We start from the raw sequence: 16,716 nt of genomic DNA, 5'->3' as shown, positions 1-16,716 counted from the left end.
CTGTTGTTGTAAGATCCTTCCCCTCTGCAGCTTCTGCCATCTGGAACCGCCTTCCTGTATCCCACCAACTCACTCCCAGCTTCATCTGCAAATGCATCTCCAGGCCCTCGCCTGTTCCTTTGAATTCCTCTCTCCTTCTGCTGCTGTTTATTATTTAACTCTGTCATTGCATTATTTAAAGTGTTATTAAGGCGCGCTTGGAACAGAGTCTGCACAGAAGTGCCACAGTATAGAAAGCTGGACCCTCAGCAAAAATAATCCGAGAGCCAAAATCGTGACAGTTGGAGGGAAGCTGTTTGGATGGAAGAGGGGAAGGCACTTTCTGGATGCTAGCATGGATTTTCTCTCCCCTTGGAATGGATATAAGAGCCTCTTCAAGATGCTTTTTGCTGCCTGCAGCTTTGGGGTGAGGTTTCATGGTAGCACCGCCCGGCCAGCTGACACCGAGGCAGAGTTGTCCCTTCTTGTCCCACCCTCGTTGCCCTTGTCACCTAGCACCGCTCACAACCACAGGCTTGTGGGCACTATTCCCTCCTTAAAATCACTCCCTGGGGGTGACTGCAGGGATGAAGTGCTCCATCAGCAACCCAAATTCATCCCTCTCTCCCTGCCATTCCTTTCCAGCAAATGTGAAAAATGCACGTCAAGGGGATACGGGAACCACAGCCAGGCCCTGATTCTGACAAGGGCTTTGTTTCAAATCAGACGTAATCCCAGAGGAGATAATAGAGATGCATAAATGCTTTGCTTAAAGGCGAGGTGGCTAATGACCCTGCAGACGGTGTGGGTAAAGTCATGTGGGAAGGGGCAAAGGGAACCTGTTCCCTGAATGGCACTTCTCTACGTGGTTTTTTCCTTACTTTTTCTTTGGGAATAAACAGCAAAATTATTGTATTCTTCATGAGCTCCCCTACCCCAGGAGGAGTGAAATGTGAGATGAAGCCTTCTCTTCAAGGGCTTTGAAATCCGGGAAAGTGCTATGTTAAGAGATATATTTTTACCCTTACAAGTAGAAGACCATAAACATTTTTTTTTAAGGCCCTGGAGCACTTGTGCAATTCAGTCAAAGCTTCGCTGCCTGTGGACAACCCCCGGGGCTGTCCCTTCCCACCGTAGGGCTGGTTACCTGAAGTCTCTGCACTCTTTTCACTCGTCCCACCGCAGCCGGGGGGTCACAGGGGCCATGGTCCCTGCTGCATGATAGAGCAAGGTGAAAGCTGAGTCCAGGAGTCCTGCTGCTCTAAAACCAGAGCACACATCCTCCCTTCCTCGCAGACCTCGGAGCAAAGCCACTGCAGGCATTTACATGGGCTGAAGTGTCACTAAATGGCAGCTGGCTAACCTGTGGGCTGAATTTTAGGGAGGGCTCCAGACTTCTCTGCTTCCCCATCAAAGAAGTCAGCTCATGAACCTGATTTTCCCAATGGGTATTTTTGCTTCTGGAATGGCTCCGGTGAGATCAGTCTCACCAGGGGGGTCTGGAAGGCACCAATGGCTCAGTGGGACTGGATGGCGCTTCCTCCTCTCCCCATTGCTCACGTGCTGGGATGAGGCTTGCAAGCTGCAATGGAGGCAATAAAACATTCGTGGCTGCCACAGTGCTGCCCTTCATGGTGTGAGTCCAGCTCTCGCATCCCCCCAGGTATGTTATGAACCACTGCGGCTTCACCCGTGCCAAACTCTCGCTTTGACGACCGAATACTAGAATCCAGACCAGGATTTCCAGGGTTATTTCTATCACATGCCAGGAGGCCAGGAACAAGTTTTTTAAAGACTTTTAAAAGACTTTTACAAAACTCCACCCAATTCAGCCTGGACAGTGCTGGAGTGTAGTAAAAGAAAACAGAAATGCTTATATCCAGGTTTGACTCTTTTGATTCACTTAAACTTGGTAACAGCCAAAGTTTATTAGCAAGCAAAGGCTGTTGGACGATGAAATGAGTAGTAATCTCACAGGAAGCCACACATTTAATCCATTGGCAAGAAATGTGCAGCACTGTATTATTAATCCCCACCATAACAGCATGGACTGTCCTTGCTTTTCCAGGAAGGTCTAACGCTGTTTGAAATCACACTGCACGACAGACGTAAGGCAGGTCCCGCTGCCAGACCTGCCTCCCCTCCGATGCCTGAAACCAGCAGGAAAAACCACCCCAGGGCAGCACCATGGGTAAAACTTGCACTGGCACAACATAGTTATCCTCAGCCTTGGACCTGAATTAACCGCAGAATCACCGATCAGACGTGACCTGCATGGCACACCTCGCTCTGCATGGAGCATCCCTCCGCCACAGCCAAGGGACGTTGAACAGCGGTTTCAGAGAGCGGCCACACGAGTTCGAGGTTCCTAACTCAAAAGATTCATTGAAAAAAATGTTTTTCTCTTCCAAAAAATTAATTCCAAAATGCCCCCAAACTTGTTCCACAAATAACTGGGTGCTTTGTTGTGTTCGGCTGCAGTTCATCTGCAGTAAGTGCTTTCCCGTCCTCCTGCACAGGGTTTAGATGAGACCAGGTCCCTCCAGCAACATGGGATGGTCCTACAAAGCACGCGTCGAGACGGAGCCCAGTAGCCTTTACGCAAGCATTCATGCTTAGTAAAACATCTTCTGGTCCCCAACAAATCACTTCTGGAAGCTATTGATAGTTGGCTAAAGTTGCATTTAAAAAAATGACCACTTACCTGCCAGAATATGCTGTCTATTGTATTTCCCAGAAAGCCATCTCTGCCTTCCGATGATACCAGCTTAGGTCCCAGAATAGTCATAAATTCATCAAAATCAACCTGGCCATCCCCTGGAATGAAAGAAAAAGATCAATGTACCACTTAGTGCCAATGTCCAATGTGCCGCTCTGGATCTGCTGCATATCATGGACCCATACACACATTATGGCACCTGATACGTCAACTTCACAGTATCTACAGCCCCAAAATTTGTTATTATCCCAATGAATGGCCCATGTCATGGCATACCCACACCTGAAGACAGGACCAGGCGATGCACAAATAGAGGTGAACAGGTCATTCCCCAGCCCTGGAGAGTCTGTAGGCAAGTCACTTCTAAAAAAACCAATTTTGGCAGGAGGACAGCAGCCATTAGTACGGCCAGGGCTCTTCCTCTCTACAGAGCCGCCAAACAGCCAGGTCTCTGCAAAGCTTTTACAGGGCCAACCCCATCCTCCAGAGGAAGGGAGTACACGCAGACGGAAGAGCCAGGCTATTGCGAATCCACAAGGCATTTCATTTCAGCTTTCCATCAGCATCCGTCTCTTAAAAGCCTTGTGTGCTCAGCATGCAGAGCAGGCAGCATAGACACAGCTTCAGTGCCATTAGCAGGAAGAGGAGACTGCTCCTGCCATTAATGAACTGAGCCTATGCAGTCCCAAGCCCCTGCAGTACATTGTATGGTTTGTAAATGAGACATGTGGCTGTTTGAAGTATATCTGAGCATTGTATCAAATATTACTTTTCCCTCAGAGAACTTCTGCAATGCTTAATGAAAACGGCAAAAAAAGGGAAATTCATGCCTGCTGAAGGATCTTAAAAATATCTGCTTCTCTGAACAGGCTAGTTCAATATGCCTCTCCTTTGTCTATGAGTCCATAGACATATCCTCCTGCATATTATTAGGCCAATTGATATGGGTGGATGTATTAGCTCTCCTTCAAGTCTGGAAACAGAATCAGCAACTGTCAGACTTTTTGGTTGGTTTTTTATTCAAATTCAGCTGGAACTGACTGCATCCACCTCTCCATGTAGTTGCTGTTGCTAAATTATTAGGTGTAAGAAGTGTCTAAAATCACCAGACTAAAGCAGATCAATGCAAGGGCTACTATTAAACTGTCACTATTGACTGCAGTACCTAGAGCAGCCCTGCATGACAGCTCTACCACGTGCACTGCATGCTGCTGCTATCTCTCCTTTTTATTATATTTCATACGCTTGATCTGAGCATATGCACCACTGATAGAAATCTCTCCATGTCCTTATCTTTGCAAAAAACACAATGTGAAAATAAGCAGAGTCAAAACGCTCGTTTGCCAGAATAGCCATCTCTATTCACTAGGCTCTGCCCGTAAGTTCTTGAAGACAAGAGTGAATATCCTAGGGGTGAGCCAGCGACGGGGGCTCTGAAAGGAAACCCAGCAGGGATTCATAATAGCTCTGATCCCGTAATGTGCAAGAAGACCCCGTCCAACTGCTAAAGCTGCTCACACCTTCAGGGCTCAGCACATGCTGAAGGGCTTTGCAGGGATGGAGCTGACTAAGCACTTGCAGGATGAAGCTCATTTCTGGGACAGCTTATTAAGCAGAAAAGGAAAGGGGTGGGCATCCCATCACTTGGAAACCCATTCTTTAAAACTTTTATGGGCTACGAGAAAACTTGTTCCTTCTGCTTCTCCATAGGAGGCATCAGTTTACGACATCAAGTCGGATTGTATCAGTCACAGCACATTGGATCACGTTAGGGAAGGTAATGCAAGGTGACAGTGGATTCGGGGCTACTTACATTGCTTCAAGGGAAAGGCAGTAACAAAACCATACACTATGATGTAAATTGGGTTAAAGAAATTAGCCAGATTAGCAAGAAAACAATTTGCATTTTAAAGAGATTCCAGTACCTGCCCTCGCATAGACTTGGTCTATCCATATGCGACCCCAAAATATTGAGTTATTTAATTTACATTTTCTACAATGTCATTTCATCCACAGAGGAGAGGCAGGACTTAGTCCTACACATGACTCATGAGAAAGCGGGTGCCAGGACTTCAGGGCTCTGTGTCTGACTCAGAACAAGACTTTGGGCAAACCCTTGCTCATGACTTCCCTCTGCCTTTGCCAGGGATCATAACTATCTTCACAGGGTTTAATTATCAGCTTAATTATAGCATTTTCCACAACCTCAGAAGAACGATGCCATTACAAAATGCATTATCCCCTTATTGACTGCTTTTTCAATTAAAACTGTTAACTAGCAAGAAAACTAGACCCCAAAACATTTTGCCTGGTAGAAATATCCCTTTAACATTCATTGTAAGATGCAGAAAACAAACCTTCCTGCCATCAGGATCTCAGGAGACTGCAGCATCATAATATCAAGAAAGAGAACTCACAATTTTGGCTGAAAATTCCTTTTACAGTATTCAACAGCCCAGAGAGAAACATTATAAAAAACAACACACAGGCTCTAAGACGCACCCAGTGCAACTCTCTACAACCATGGCATAACCAGGTAATACCCAATACCCACATCACCTATAGGATCTACGAGCGTTCAGGCCACCCATCAGCTCCTGGGAGCACTCAGCTTGAAATTTGAGTTGAGTACAGTCAAAAGATGCCTTACTCCTCCTCCTCCTCCAAGCCATAGTCACGTATACGGCGCTACAAGCTGATGTGCGATGCACGCATCAAGCATATGTTCGAGAATCTGCATTGGAGGCAAATCAAACACCGCGCACATCCCCACGTTTGGCTTTGCTGTGCCTACAGATGTGCTCCTCACCCGGGAGCAGTTGACATTCAGAGTGAGCGTTATGCGGCTTATTCAGAGATGAACTTTTAGTTGGGTTTAAGGGATGGGAAGAAAGGAAGGAAAATGCCAGGCTGGAGCATGTGTGCTGTCTACACCGCTCTTACCTTCCCTTGCTCCTTTCCATGAGCCATCCAGCAAGCCCCAAACAACACTGTCGTCAGCAGTGATCACACAGCCCTATCCCTTGCTATCCCCCCCGGGCCAATTTATAATGTGCGGTGTTCACATCCTCCCCGCACCTTCTGCCTCCCAGCTCACATTAACTACTTTAGCAAGAACTCATCACACTGAAGGAAAACAACCTCGTGAGGAGGGACGGGGCACAAGCAGGCAAAAAGCCAGGATGGAACGGGCTGTGTTCCCCATCCAGTGACAGTTGCGGCTATTCTCCTTTCCCTGCTCCCACCAGTTACAAATGCAGCTGAGGTTTATAAACCTGAGCCATGCTGAAGTCCCTGATTGATGAAGGCACTCGCACATTGCAATAACTTATTTACAAACCAGGTGGGCAGGGAATCCTTGAGGCACGGTGATGCAGGTCAGCTGGGGCAGGGGAAGACTGTCAAGTGGCAAGGTGGGTGAGGACCAGAGGGGTTCCGGGCAGGATGAGATCCAGATGCCACCCCATCCCCAAGTTACCACCTATCAGCCAAGGGACAGTCACTGCTTGTGTGGGTGATCTTAGCAAAACACCAGAGCTGAGCTTAACCCCTGTTTTTAAACCACCTAAACCATTTATTTATTTACTTACAGTTCTGCCCTAACATTTTTCTTTTCCGTAATGCTTCCTCTTAATTCTGGCATTAATGTCAAAGAGTCAGAAGGGGGTTAGCAATCATGTGGCTGAACCTCGCATGACTAAAACTATGACTCAGAACATCGCTGGCCACATCATCAGAGACAAATCAGATCTGCTTATCATTACCAGTCCGTTAGCATCGGCTGGGCGCTAAGTGCTTCCAGATACCCACAAAGGTTTGCTCCCTGCAAGACACTGTCTCAGTTCTGACAAAAACCAGGCAAATGTGATAATAAAAAGGAATAGCAGCTAGATGCACTGTCAACAGCCCCGGGAGCAATCGTGTGAGCCTGGCTAATTGCTCCATCGTGGAAAGAGGATGCTGAAGGCACCCAGCAACATCTTTGGGTCCTCTGGGAACCTTTTCAGTGCCGAAAGACTGCACGTGGCCAGCAAGGGGTCCTGGACCTGCCAAAGTCACAATGTGCACGGTTCACTCACTGGGTGCAGAAAGACTTTGGGGGTCATTTCAGTTTGAAGAGCCCCAGCATCAGTCTGCTGTGCTTCGAGCTCAGTTTGGCCACCACCACGGAGCTACAGCAGGAAAACATCGGGCCCTGCATCATGTTCAACATCCACTTATACCAAGCACAATGGAGCGGCAGCACAGAGCCAGGAAACCGAGCTCCTTTCCAGCTCTCCCAGACACTGCAGCCCAAGGAAATTTGCTTTGGACGTAACAAGGAAGGGGTGTCTGCACCTCTGAAAAATGGCCATTAGCTCTTCTAAATAAACCAATGGGATGTGGAAAGAGGAAAAGCAGTAATGACTTAACCTATAGAAGAGCCTGTAAAACTACCACTGCGCTCCCATGGAGCAAACTCTGGGTTGGACATGTATGCTGGGGGGAGCCAAGGGAGCCTCCAGCACTTTTGAAGGGGCATTTACTCTCCTAAACTATTTGCCTTCAACCCCAATTCATTCATATTGGGGTTGTGCTTCCAGATCCCCAGGCCCAAGAGGTTTCAAGGTGCTATCATTTGCTCTTGCTGGAGGTGCTGTGCTTCACTGGTGGACCAGAGTCAAGCACAGAAAATCACAACCCTCTGGCTGAAAGCCCTGATGGGTTTTCAGCTCCCATCCAAGGGCTTCGTCTTCCCTCAGCCCCCATGGCTTTAATGAAGAGGAGAAGGGAAGGTTGTATTTGCTGGAGGATGTTTAGCAGGAAAAATGCAAGTGTTTGAGGGCAGGCAGAGCTCTGTCAGGGCACCAAGGAGGGCAACTGCAGCACGAAATACCTCCAGCTGCACTCTTATATCAAGCCAACCTACAGGCATGTGGCCTGAGCCCCATCCTGCCCTTCTCCCAGTATATTTGTCCTGATCCCACAGGATCTACCCTCAGCAGTGGTTTGCTCAGGTTGGATGTGCCGGTCAGGGAGAGTGCAGCAGACTACCTCCAAACCACACAGGTCCTGGAAGAGGAGAGAGGGATCGGGCTGAGCTGGGACGGCAAATCCCCATGTCCCAGGTAGCAGCAGCCTGTGCCCAGGCTCTTGCAAACTCTCCTGCCAGAGGTTTTCTTCTTTGAAGAAATAATTAAATGCTCAGAGGAGCAGCAGTATGAACCCATCTCGCCCTCCATCCCGTGGGACAACCCCGACCCTCAGTCTTCAGTCGACTGCTGTCTGTCCAAAAGTCTCCCATTGGAGCGGCTCCTTTGGAGGATGTAATTAAATATTCACTGGGCTGGAGAAAGACAGAGCGGGAGAAGGAAAGAAGAAGAGACGGGGGAAAACGTGCATGGATTGCATCGCCTATACCCAAGGGCAGAACAGAGACTTACACCTGGTTTTCAGAGCCTTGTGCATTAAACTGGGAGCCTGGATAATCTGGCGTGATGGCTTCCTAAATAAGTCTTTTTGCTGGCCAGTCTCAGGATAATTGGGTTCGCTCTCCTCCTTAAAAATTTCTTGCCACGGCACTAAAACGATGCACTCTTATAAACGGAGATGAGGATCTGCTGTGTGTAGACTGATAAGTATTCACACTTTTTTTTTTCTCAAATTTGACCTCCAGAGTGCAGCTAGGTGATATATTTAAAGTTAATGAGCTAGTCTTTTGCAGCTTGGGTCCTAGGCACACACAACACTCCTGTTTATTTTTATTCTCTTAATAGCTAGCTGCAGTGACTCTCTGTCCCGGTCTGTGTCATTGTTTGCGCCCATAAAGTAACCTGTGCGGTAATAATACAGTCTGGTGAAGGCTGTTGCGGCTGTGTCTTGAAATGATGCAGAGGATGTGCACAGAAAAGCTCCAGCCACCGGATATTTCCCAGACGAGCATTTTGGTTTCAGAGGTTTTAAAGTCGGAGGAGAACAGCCTGATTGCCAGCCTGACCCTTTCCCCAGCACGGCCCAGAGACTTTCTGCCTAATTACAGCCTCAATCCATAACTTCTCCGAGAACTAGGGAAAGTCCTCCAGAAAACTTTTGACTTTGAGAACAGTTTTAATTCTAGACATCCATGAAATTGGCTGGTATGAAGAGATAAAGCTCCACTACAATGCTGACACAGCTGTTTTGTGGTGGGGAAACTGAGGCACAGAGCATCACCTTCCCAAACGTTACCAGAAAGGAGGCTGCCAGCAGAGCCGGGTGCTAGACCTCCCCGCCTGCCTACGCGGTGATCCACAGGCACGGGACATGCAACCAGTCCCCAGGATGGAGGAAGACAACAATGAGCATCTATTTCCAAAGAGTCCTGTTTGCATTCCCTTGGGAGTTTCTGCCCCAGAGCCATCTGCAGAGGGTCTCTGATATTCCCTGTCAAGGCATACATGTAAAAAATACAATTTCTCATTTCTCTTGCTCCTTGGGAACAGCGGGGGCATATCCATCGGCCGCTCTCTTACTGTTCACCAGCTCTGCCATACATCCTACAGCTTTAATGACTGCTTTTTGAAGGATGTTCAAGGAATGTGTGGATGAGGCATTGTGGGACATGGTTTAGTGGCCATGGTGGTGTTAGTTGATGGTTGGACTTGAGGATCTTACAGGTCTTTTCCAACCTTAGTGATTCTGTGATTCTGTGAAAAACTTAACTGGAGCTGAAGGAAGAGGTGAAATATCTCCACTGGAGCCCACTCTGTCCCTTAAGGGCACTTCCATGTCTTGCGGTTTTAGGAGCGGCTGTGCAGAGCTGGCTACTCTGGGTCAATGACAACTACACAAAAAAGATTAGCAAATTGTACAGACATATGTTCCTGGAGGAGGAAATTTCCATGGGGTCTGAAAGGCTCAAACGGAGCCCAGAAAGACAGAGCCAGGGGTACATCCATCATGACACCGAGAAAAGGACCTTGAGAGTTACTCATTTTGACAGTCTGTTGGCTCGTCTTGCAAGGAAGAGGAAATGGCTGCAGAGGACTTGTTTGCTTCCCCATTAAAAAAAAATATCTATTAACTCCCCGTGTTTGCCCAAGGGGAGCCTGTCCAGGAGCCGACCTATGAGACAGTGATTGAAGAGGACGGGGGGCTCTGCCTCTGCGGCACCAGGTGTGACGCGTCCCGCGCTCCACCGCAAGCACTGAAACAAGCAGGATGCTGTTAGTGCTTGGCTAGAAGAAAAGTCCAACAAAAACAGTGACTGCAGTAAAAAAAAATATCCATCAGACACCCGCCAAGCAGTGTGCCAGCTTCACGCCAGCCCTGAGAAGCCCCAGGACGCCCCAATTACCGTCGCCGTGACCAGCTGCCCTGCAGGGAAAGGCACTGCGGAGCCTGTTGAGTGCGGCGCACCCCCAGCACGGCCACCGCAAGCCACCCCCAGCCCCTCCGCCCCGCGTCCCCCCAGAACCTCTCCCCTGTGCAAAGGCACCTGGCACGCGAAACCAAGGGGGCTCATTTGGCAGGTCCTTGCAGAACTCTTGTATCTCGCGAGTTGTAACCAGTTGATCCCTTTGCCAAATGGATCAAGAGGAGCAAAATCACATCCCGACTACCCAGGACTTTAATTACTTTTGCTCCCCAGGCTCTGGGAATAGCAGGAGAGCGCTGTGTGAATTGCGGCAGCTATCAGACAGCTCAGCACAACCTCGAGACGACCAGCAAGTCACAGGCTCATTAAAACAGCAGAATATGTGCGTGTTCCCTGTGGCATACGCACTCTGTGGAACCAAAATCATAACACCAAGAATACTGCATTTTAAGGAAAACATAAAATTAAACAAGGATGCAAACAAATTACAAGGCATGCCTGCATGAGACAGATCACAGATCGCATGCTGTGTTTTGCAGAGGACTCTGCCCCACTGGAGAACAGGGTGGACAGGTTTCAGGGAGGGAATTGCAATTCAGTGTTTCCTCTTGTCCTGTCTATTCAAGACGGCTGCACTCAGCCACCCAGGCACTGCATCGAAGACAGAATTTGATATTACTTATGAACCTCTTCCCAGTACCGAGCCACAAATCTGACTAGCTTCACCAGCGACAATAATTACTCTTCATTCTTTGCAGCGAGAACACATAATATGATAATCTCCATTTTACAAATCAGAGCAGACACGAAGAAAGTGGCCTCTATAAATAAAGACAAGTCTCATCAAATCCATCTCACTGACCAAGCTTCTTAGCTCAGCAACACACTTTAAAGGACAACCACGCTGAAATGTTGCTAGATCATTTCTCACATATAAAAATCAGAGTACAGAGGACAAACCCAAAGTCTGCAACAACCTGTCCATGCTTTTCATATTAACTCTGCATTTTAAACATGGGAACTGTTTCTAGCCTACTTCCAGCAGCCTGAGCTGTTTTACGCAGTTTCATGTTGAAATGTTGAAACACAAGGAATTATCCATGGCAGTGAAGGGTGGGGGTGTGGGGTGGGGTGTGGGTGGGAAACAGCAAAGAAAAGGAGAGGAGAGGGAGAGACAAAAGAAAGAGATAAAATGTTTTCAGCTCGTGAATGTCACCATTGTCCCACACAGGGCAGCATAAGCCGATCTTCTGGACGGAAGCAAACGTTTGGCCATGCGACATCTGGCAGCAAAGCAGCTCGCCTTCTGCAGGCCACGGGGGAAAGCTCAGCACTTAATTTCCAGAACAGAGATTTATTCTCTCTCCAGATCTCCCAGTCCAGGTCCTTCAGTCATTCCCACCCCTGTGACAAGGCGTACATGCTCCAGCCAGTGGAGCACCCAAATTTGATGTCCCTCCCCTTGCATGGGGAAGCAAGTGCAAGCAAACCAAAGCAACGTCTATGTGCAAACCCTGATCCAACAGCAGTGCAACAGCTTGGAGAACTGGCTTTTAGGGAGACAGCGTACTGACACCATCCCTTAATGCCATGCAGTTATGTTGCTGTCATTTATTCCCTTTCCAAAGGGGATCACAGTGTGCATGCCTCGCTGTACGGGGCAGCACCTGAGCAGCACAACTTCCACATGCAAAGCATAATAAGACAATAAATCTGCAGAAACCCATTGCAACCATGGGGCTGCCCAAAGCTGGATGAACCTCAGAAGTGCCAGCCAGGAGAGCTGCATATCTTCAAAATCTTTTTTGCCAGGGTTACCGTGAATAGCTCTTCAATTCCCTGCTCCACAAGGAACCATTGCAAAGCAGCTTGGGAATATGCAGAATTTTAAACTGGGATTTCTTTCCCCTGTTTTTTATTGCTCATAAGGATGTCATAGCTGTATTTTCGCTACTACTGCTGACGCATCACGTAATGTGATAAAAGGTAACAGGTAGCTCGCTTGTACGCTGATGAAACCAGCTCGTCTTTTGCTTGATCAAAGTATTTCCTATTTGTACTATAATAAACAATTTGACACACTGGGGGTTTTTTTCCCTCTTGTGTTAGCCTGAAGTTATTTTTCCAGGGTACTGAAAACCAGCTGCTCCTCTAATTAGTACACTGAGTGCTTATTTTATTCCTCAGATAGAAGTGTCTTAGGTTGTAACGAAACATTTTGACACTTAAGTCACACATTCATCTATTTTATTGCAAAAGTCTGCTTAAAGAGTAGGCATCCCAGATAAGGCAACACATTTAATGTGCCATTTCTCTGCATTTTTATTAGCGTTACTGCCAATTGGAAGAATTTACAAATAATTTCTTTCCCAGCACATAAATATATAAAATATTTTACTTTCCACATGCTGGCAGAACATTTCAGGTCATTCTCCAGATTGCAGACAGAAATGTATGCACCTCTCATAGTCTGCAATGTTTACGTTCATGCAATACTTAATTATGTCTAAGGATAAAGCGAATCAAAGGTATAAACTAAGGTAAAATTTGACCTCTATTTCCAGACCAAAAGCAAACAATATGTCCCTATAAGGCACAGCACACTGGATAGATGCCCAGCTGTACTGAACAACCTTCTGCTGGCATACAGTCATGCACCACTTCTATCAAGACATAAGCAAAGCTTTAGCCTAATGTGAATCTCATGCTCTGAGTGAGGGGATCACCATTCCTCATCTTCCTCCCCCAAAAGAGGCATTTCTGCACAGAAAACCCCTTTCCCTTCTGTTCTACTTTGATACTTTCATTTCTTCCATCACAGCAATGCCATAGCATCTTCCGGTAGTTCATAAAAGGCTGTTTCTGATGATTTATAAGATTTCTCTTGAGCCCTTGAAATATTGCAAGTATATTCTTATTTTTCTCCCTAATTCAGTTTTTTATGCCAGCTCTCATATTTTCCCCTGGGGCAGCTGCCTTCCTCTTCACCTGGGTGAAGCATGCCTTGCAGAACAGCAAGAGAGTTGGAAGAAAAGGCGTTTGTAGGAAATGCAGTGGATACTCCAGTCTCTGATGCCTGCCTTCCTCCAGTGAGGACTGGCAAGAATTAGATATTCACTGGAAATACCTGCACTCACCAAAGCCATGCGAAGAGGGCAAACGTAGCTGGGAGCGTGGTCCTTTGCAGGGCTGTGACGTGTCCTCAGGACAAGGCACGGCCAAGGCTGAGGGCTTCCCACTTGCCGCCATCAGCTCCCATCGCTCACCCCTGCCACAGCACGCGAATGAAACATCTCCTGCCCCAGTGGCCCAAACTCACCTCAGGTGTGGGGGTAAAAAAAGCCAAGTCAATGTGCCACTCTGCAGTCAATCTCTTGGGAATATTTGACAGCCACCTCTGGGGATGGGAAGCTGTTTTTGATGCTTCTTCATATAGGATTTGTTGTGAGTTTACACTTGCCTGGGCACAGGAAAATATATCTTGCTGTCTTTATGAGCCCCAATTCATCCTGGAGTCCCATCTTACCATTTCTTGGCTAAACTTCTCTCCCTCTTCCCCAGCCCTGCGACAGCTTTGCCATGTCATGGCATCAAAGCCCTGCAGATAAGTAACACAAGCCTCCCCATGTGCCATGGACTTCACAACATGGGACAACCTTCATCCTTGGAATCCCAACAGGCAGGAGTTCCCTCCTGCCGCTCTGAGCCCTGGAGGACATTTGGAAGCTCTTGAGCATCCACAGCATCACCCCATGACATTCTCTGTGCGCAAACCCACTCGTTGCACTCAATTCCACCCTGGCAATGCCAGGACTGCTGGCACGTCACCTGTGAAGGAAGGCTGATGGCAGCACTCAAGAGCTGCGGTGGCATTAAAAGTGGTATGACACCCGTGAAGAGTTCCTGGGCAAAATCCAAGCTGTGCAATTGCCATTTTCACTTAAGTTCATGCAGCATTTTCTAACTAACTACATTTTGCCTTCGAATGCAATGGATTATGAAATGCACCTTCATTCCTGCTCTGATTTGGAGGCTCACTGTGTGTTACTGAACAGCTGCACGCTACAGCCCCAGAAGCAAGTGTCCTTGGGCATCTCTGGAGTTGATCCCCGTGTTATTTACTGAGCTCGGTGAGGTCCTTTGTGGCAGAAGGTGACACACAGGTGTGAAATGCTCTTGTCATATCAGTTTATGCTCAGCCACAAAACCACTCCAGCATACCTTGCATATGCTCCTCTTAAAACATATTTTGTCCAACCTAGCCATCCTGCTCCCACAGCGCTCATGTCCCCTCAGCCTCACCTAGACAGGGCTGAGCCTCCCTCCTTATCCCTACAGAAAACAGGGTTTGCGATGAAAACCAAATTCAGACCAGCTCCGGTTGCTCATTATTTGAAGCCCATCAGTAAAATAAGCCACAGCAGATAGAGCCACTCTGCCATCCTGCAATGTGAATGCACTCCCTAGGTAATTGCTGATGAAAACCGTATGTTTGCACTAGGTCTGTTCAGGCTGGTTCAGATTAAATACAAACCACTGCCAATTGTATTACCTCATTATTAGCAGACACTGGCAGCAGCCTTGCATGGAGAAATGGACGTCTGGCTACGCTACCTGCCATCACATCGTAATTCAAGTCAGGTGCTGGGGGATGCGCAGGAGGATTACTGCCGCCCCCTTAGCTTTCCTGACCACAGGGGACTCCTCCTTGAATGTGACCTTTCATCCAGCCGAGCTTCCCACCCACCTGATGCTGAGCCAAAGCCTTGGAAAAATTCAGCAGCCCTCAACAGGAGTATATGGGAAGGAGGGAAAGGCTGTCCACGGGAGCGCAGGGCACGACTGACATCCCTGGGAGCTCATGGGGTTCAAGCCTTGCTACCGAATGATGCTCATGCACAGTGGGAGAGGAAGGAGGAAGCTATTGCTGGTGCTCACTAGATATTTCAAGTTAAATCCCAGAAGAAAATGAAGACAATCCATTGGAGAAAAAGTAGCCATAAGCCGTATAACATTAATTCAAGTCGTATAGTATTAATTCAATTTGCAGGCATGGTAAATCTTTCACATAATATTCCCCTGTTTGCTCAGTGCCTAAGGAATTTCCCATTACCCTGTCTTTTTTCAATGTGTGGCCCATTTGACCTTCACATAGCAAAGACTTGTGTCCAGCCCCAAAACCCACTGCTCAAAATATTGCAACAACAGAGAGCTGAGACGTAAGAACAATAAAACCACCCAGTACAACCAGACTGTATCTTTGGAGCTGTTGGAACTGGTGAGCTGGAAGAAATGGAGGATCACCTCCCATCTCTGCAGAAAACACATGGAGCTTTCTGAAAGGTCTCAAACAGGAATTTAACACCTTCCATCTGCAGCTCATTACTCTACGTTTTAACTCCACCTCTCCGATTACAGGTCCCTGCACACTAGGAGTGTATATGAAAGAGTGCCAAAGGCTCAAGTCTCTGACACCAAGAGTCAGGGAATAACTGGAGATGAATCAAAACTGGAAGCCAACTCTACAGCACTCTTTTTCCAAAAAAGCGCAGTTTCGGTAAAAGACCCCATGAATTGGCACCATGCCGAGTCTGGCCTTTGCAAAACCTAAAGAGAAATCACCTGGTCTGCTAGGAAAGCCCAGCAGAACATAAGAAGGTGCAAACAATAATTTCTGGAGAAAATGCTTTTAAAAGCGATGGATTTTTTTTCTTTTCTTTTATGACTGAGATCATTTCAACAACTGATCTTCTCTCCCCTCCAGGTTTTGCACTACTTTGTCTCCCTGCTCTAGGGGAGATGCTGAACACCCTTGAGCCGGCTGACAGCCTCTTCCCCGCTTCCCCCGGCCTGATGAATATAGTTGTACTGTGCATCTCATGGCGGCATTCGACTCAGATATCCCCAGGGAGGTAGGAGAGCTTCACTCCCGCTGCCACCACCTCCCATGGGCTCTGCTCTCAGCAGTCTCCCCGAGGATGCTGGCGTCGCATTGGCTTGCCAAGCATCCCCCTTCAGACCGGGGCTGCATCCAGCACTCTGGTTTGGCATTATTTCGTCTAACTCTGCACAGTGTTTCCACCCTGCTGTGGCTGCCTGCAGAAGGGAGGGAGAAGGTCAGATCCACATCCCAGCTTCCCTGCACATTTCAGGCATCAGGAAAGTCTCCCTTCCTGCTCTGACCAAGGACATTTTAAAGACAGCCTGCTTGTTGTGATCAGCTCTGATTGTAGCTTTGCAGCAGTTAAAAAGTCCCCCCTGGCTCCAGCATCCTGATGCTGCACTTCTCTCTTCCCATTAATGGTGGGTTCTGTTTCTTTTATTACCTCTTCGTAATCGTTTGACGAGCTCTCACAGCAGGACTTTGCTCAAAATTATTCTACCGTTCTAAACTTCTCCTTCAAAAACCATCAACACTTCATTTACGACACAGCATAGCTCCCATCCACAGCATCTTTTACTTGCAAGGAGCAGTGAGGCCACAGGACTGGGCAGCTCTGCTTCGTTGGGTGCCCAGGTCATCTCCCAGTAAGCATCACTGGGCCAGATGCTGCCCAGAAATGAAAGGTTACAGCAGCCTTGCAAAAGACTGTTTGCAACTTATCACACAGAATCATGGAATCATTAAGGTTGGAAAAGACCTGTAAGACCATCAAGTCCAACCATCAACCCAACACCACCA

At 47.7% G+C, this 16,716-nt stretch overlaps 1 protein-coding gene across 2 annotated transcripts in view; it reads right to left on the bottom strand.

Moving 5' to 3' along the window:
* Nucleotides 1-16,716, bottom strand: part of CALN1 (calneuron 1) — a 133,155-nt gene that overhangs the window by 53,420 nt on the left and 63,019 nt on the right. For both annotated transcript variants that reach the window (XM_059829425.1, XM_059829426.1), the window contains one exon: nucleotides 2,684-2,796. In XM_059829425.1, the coding sequence (XP_059685408.1) occupies nucleotides 2,684-2,796 (113 nt within the window). The remainder of the gene's footprint in view (nucleotides 1-2,683; nucleotides 2,797-16,716) is intronic.

Source organism: Gavia stellata, chromosome 25 (assembly GCF_030936135.1).
Source record: "Gavia stellata isolate bGavSte3 chromosome 25, bGavSte3.hap2, whole genome shotgun sequence".
NCBI lineage: Eukaryota > Metazoa > Chordata > Aves > Gaviiformes > Gaviidae > Gavia > Gavia stellata.
This window is presented reverse-complemented; position numbering and strand designations above follow the sequence as displayed.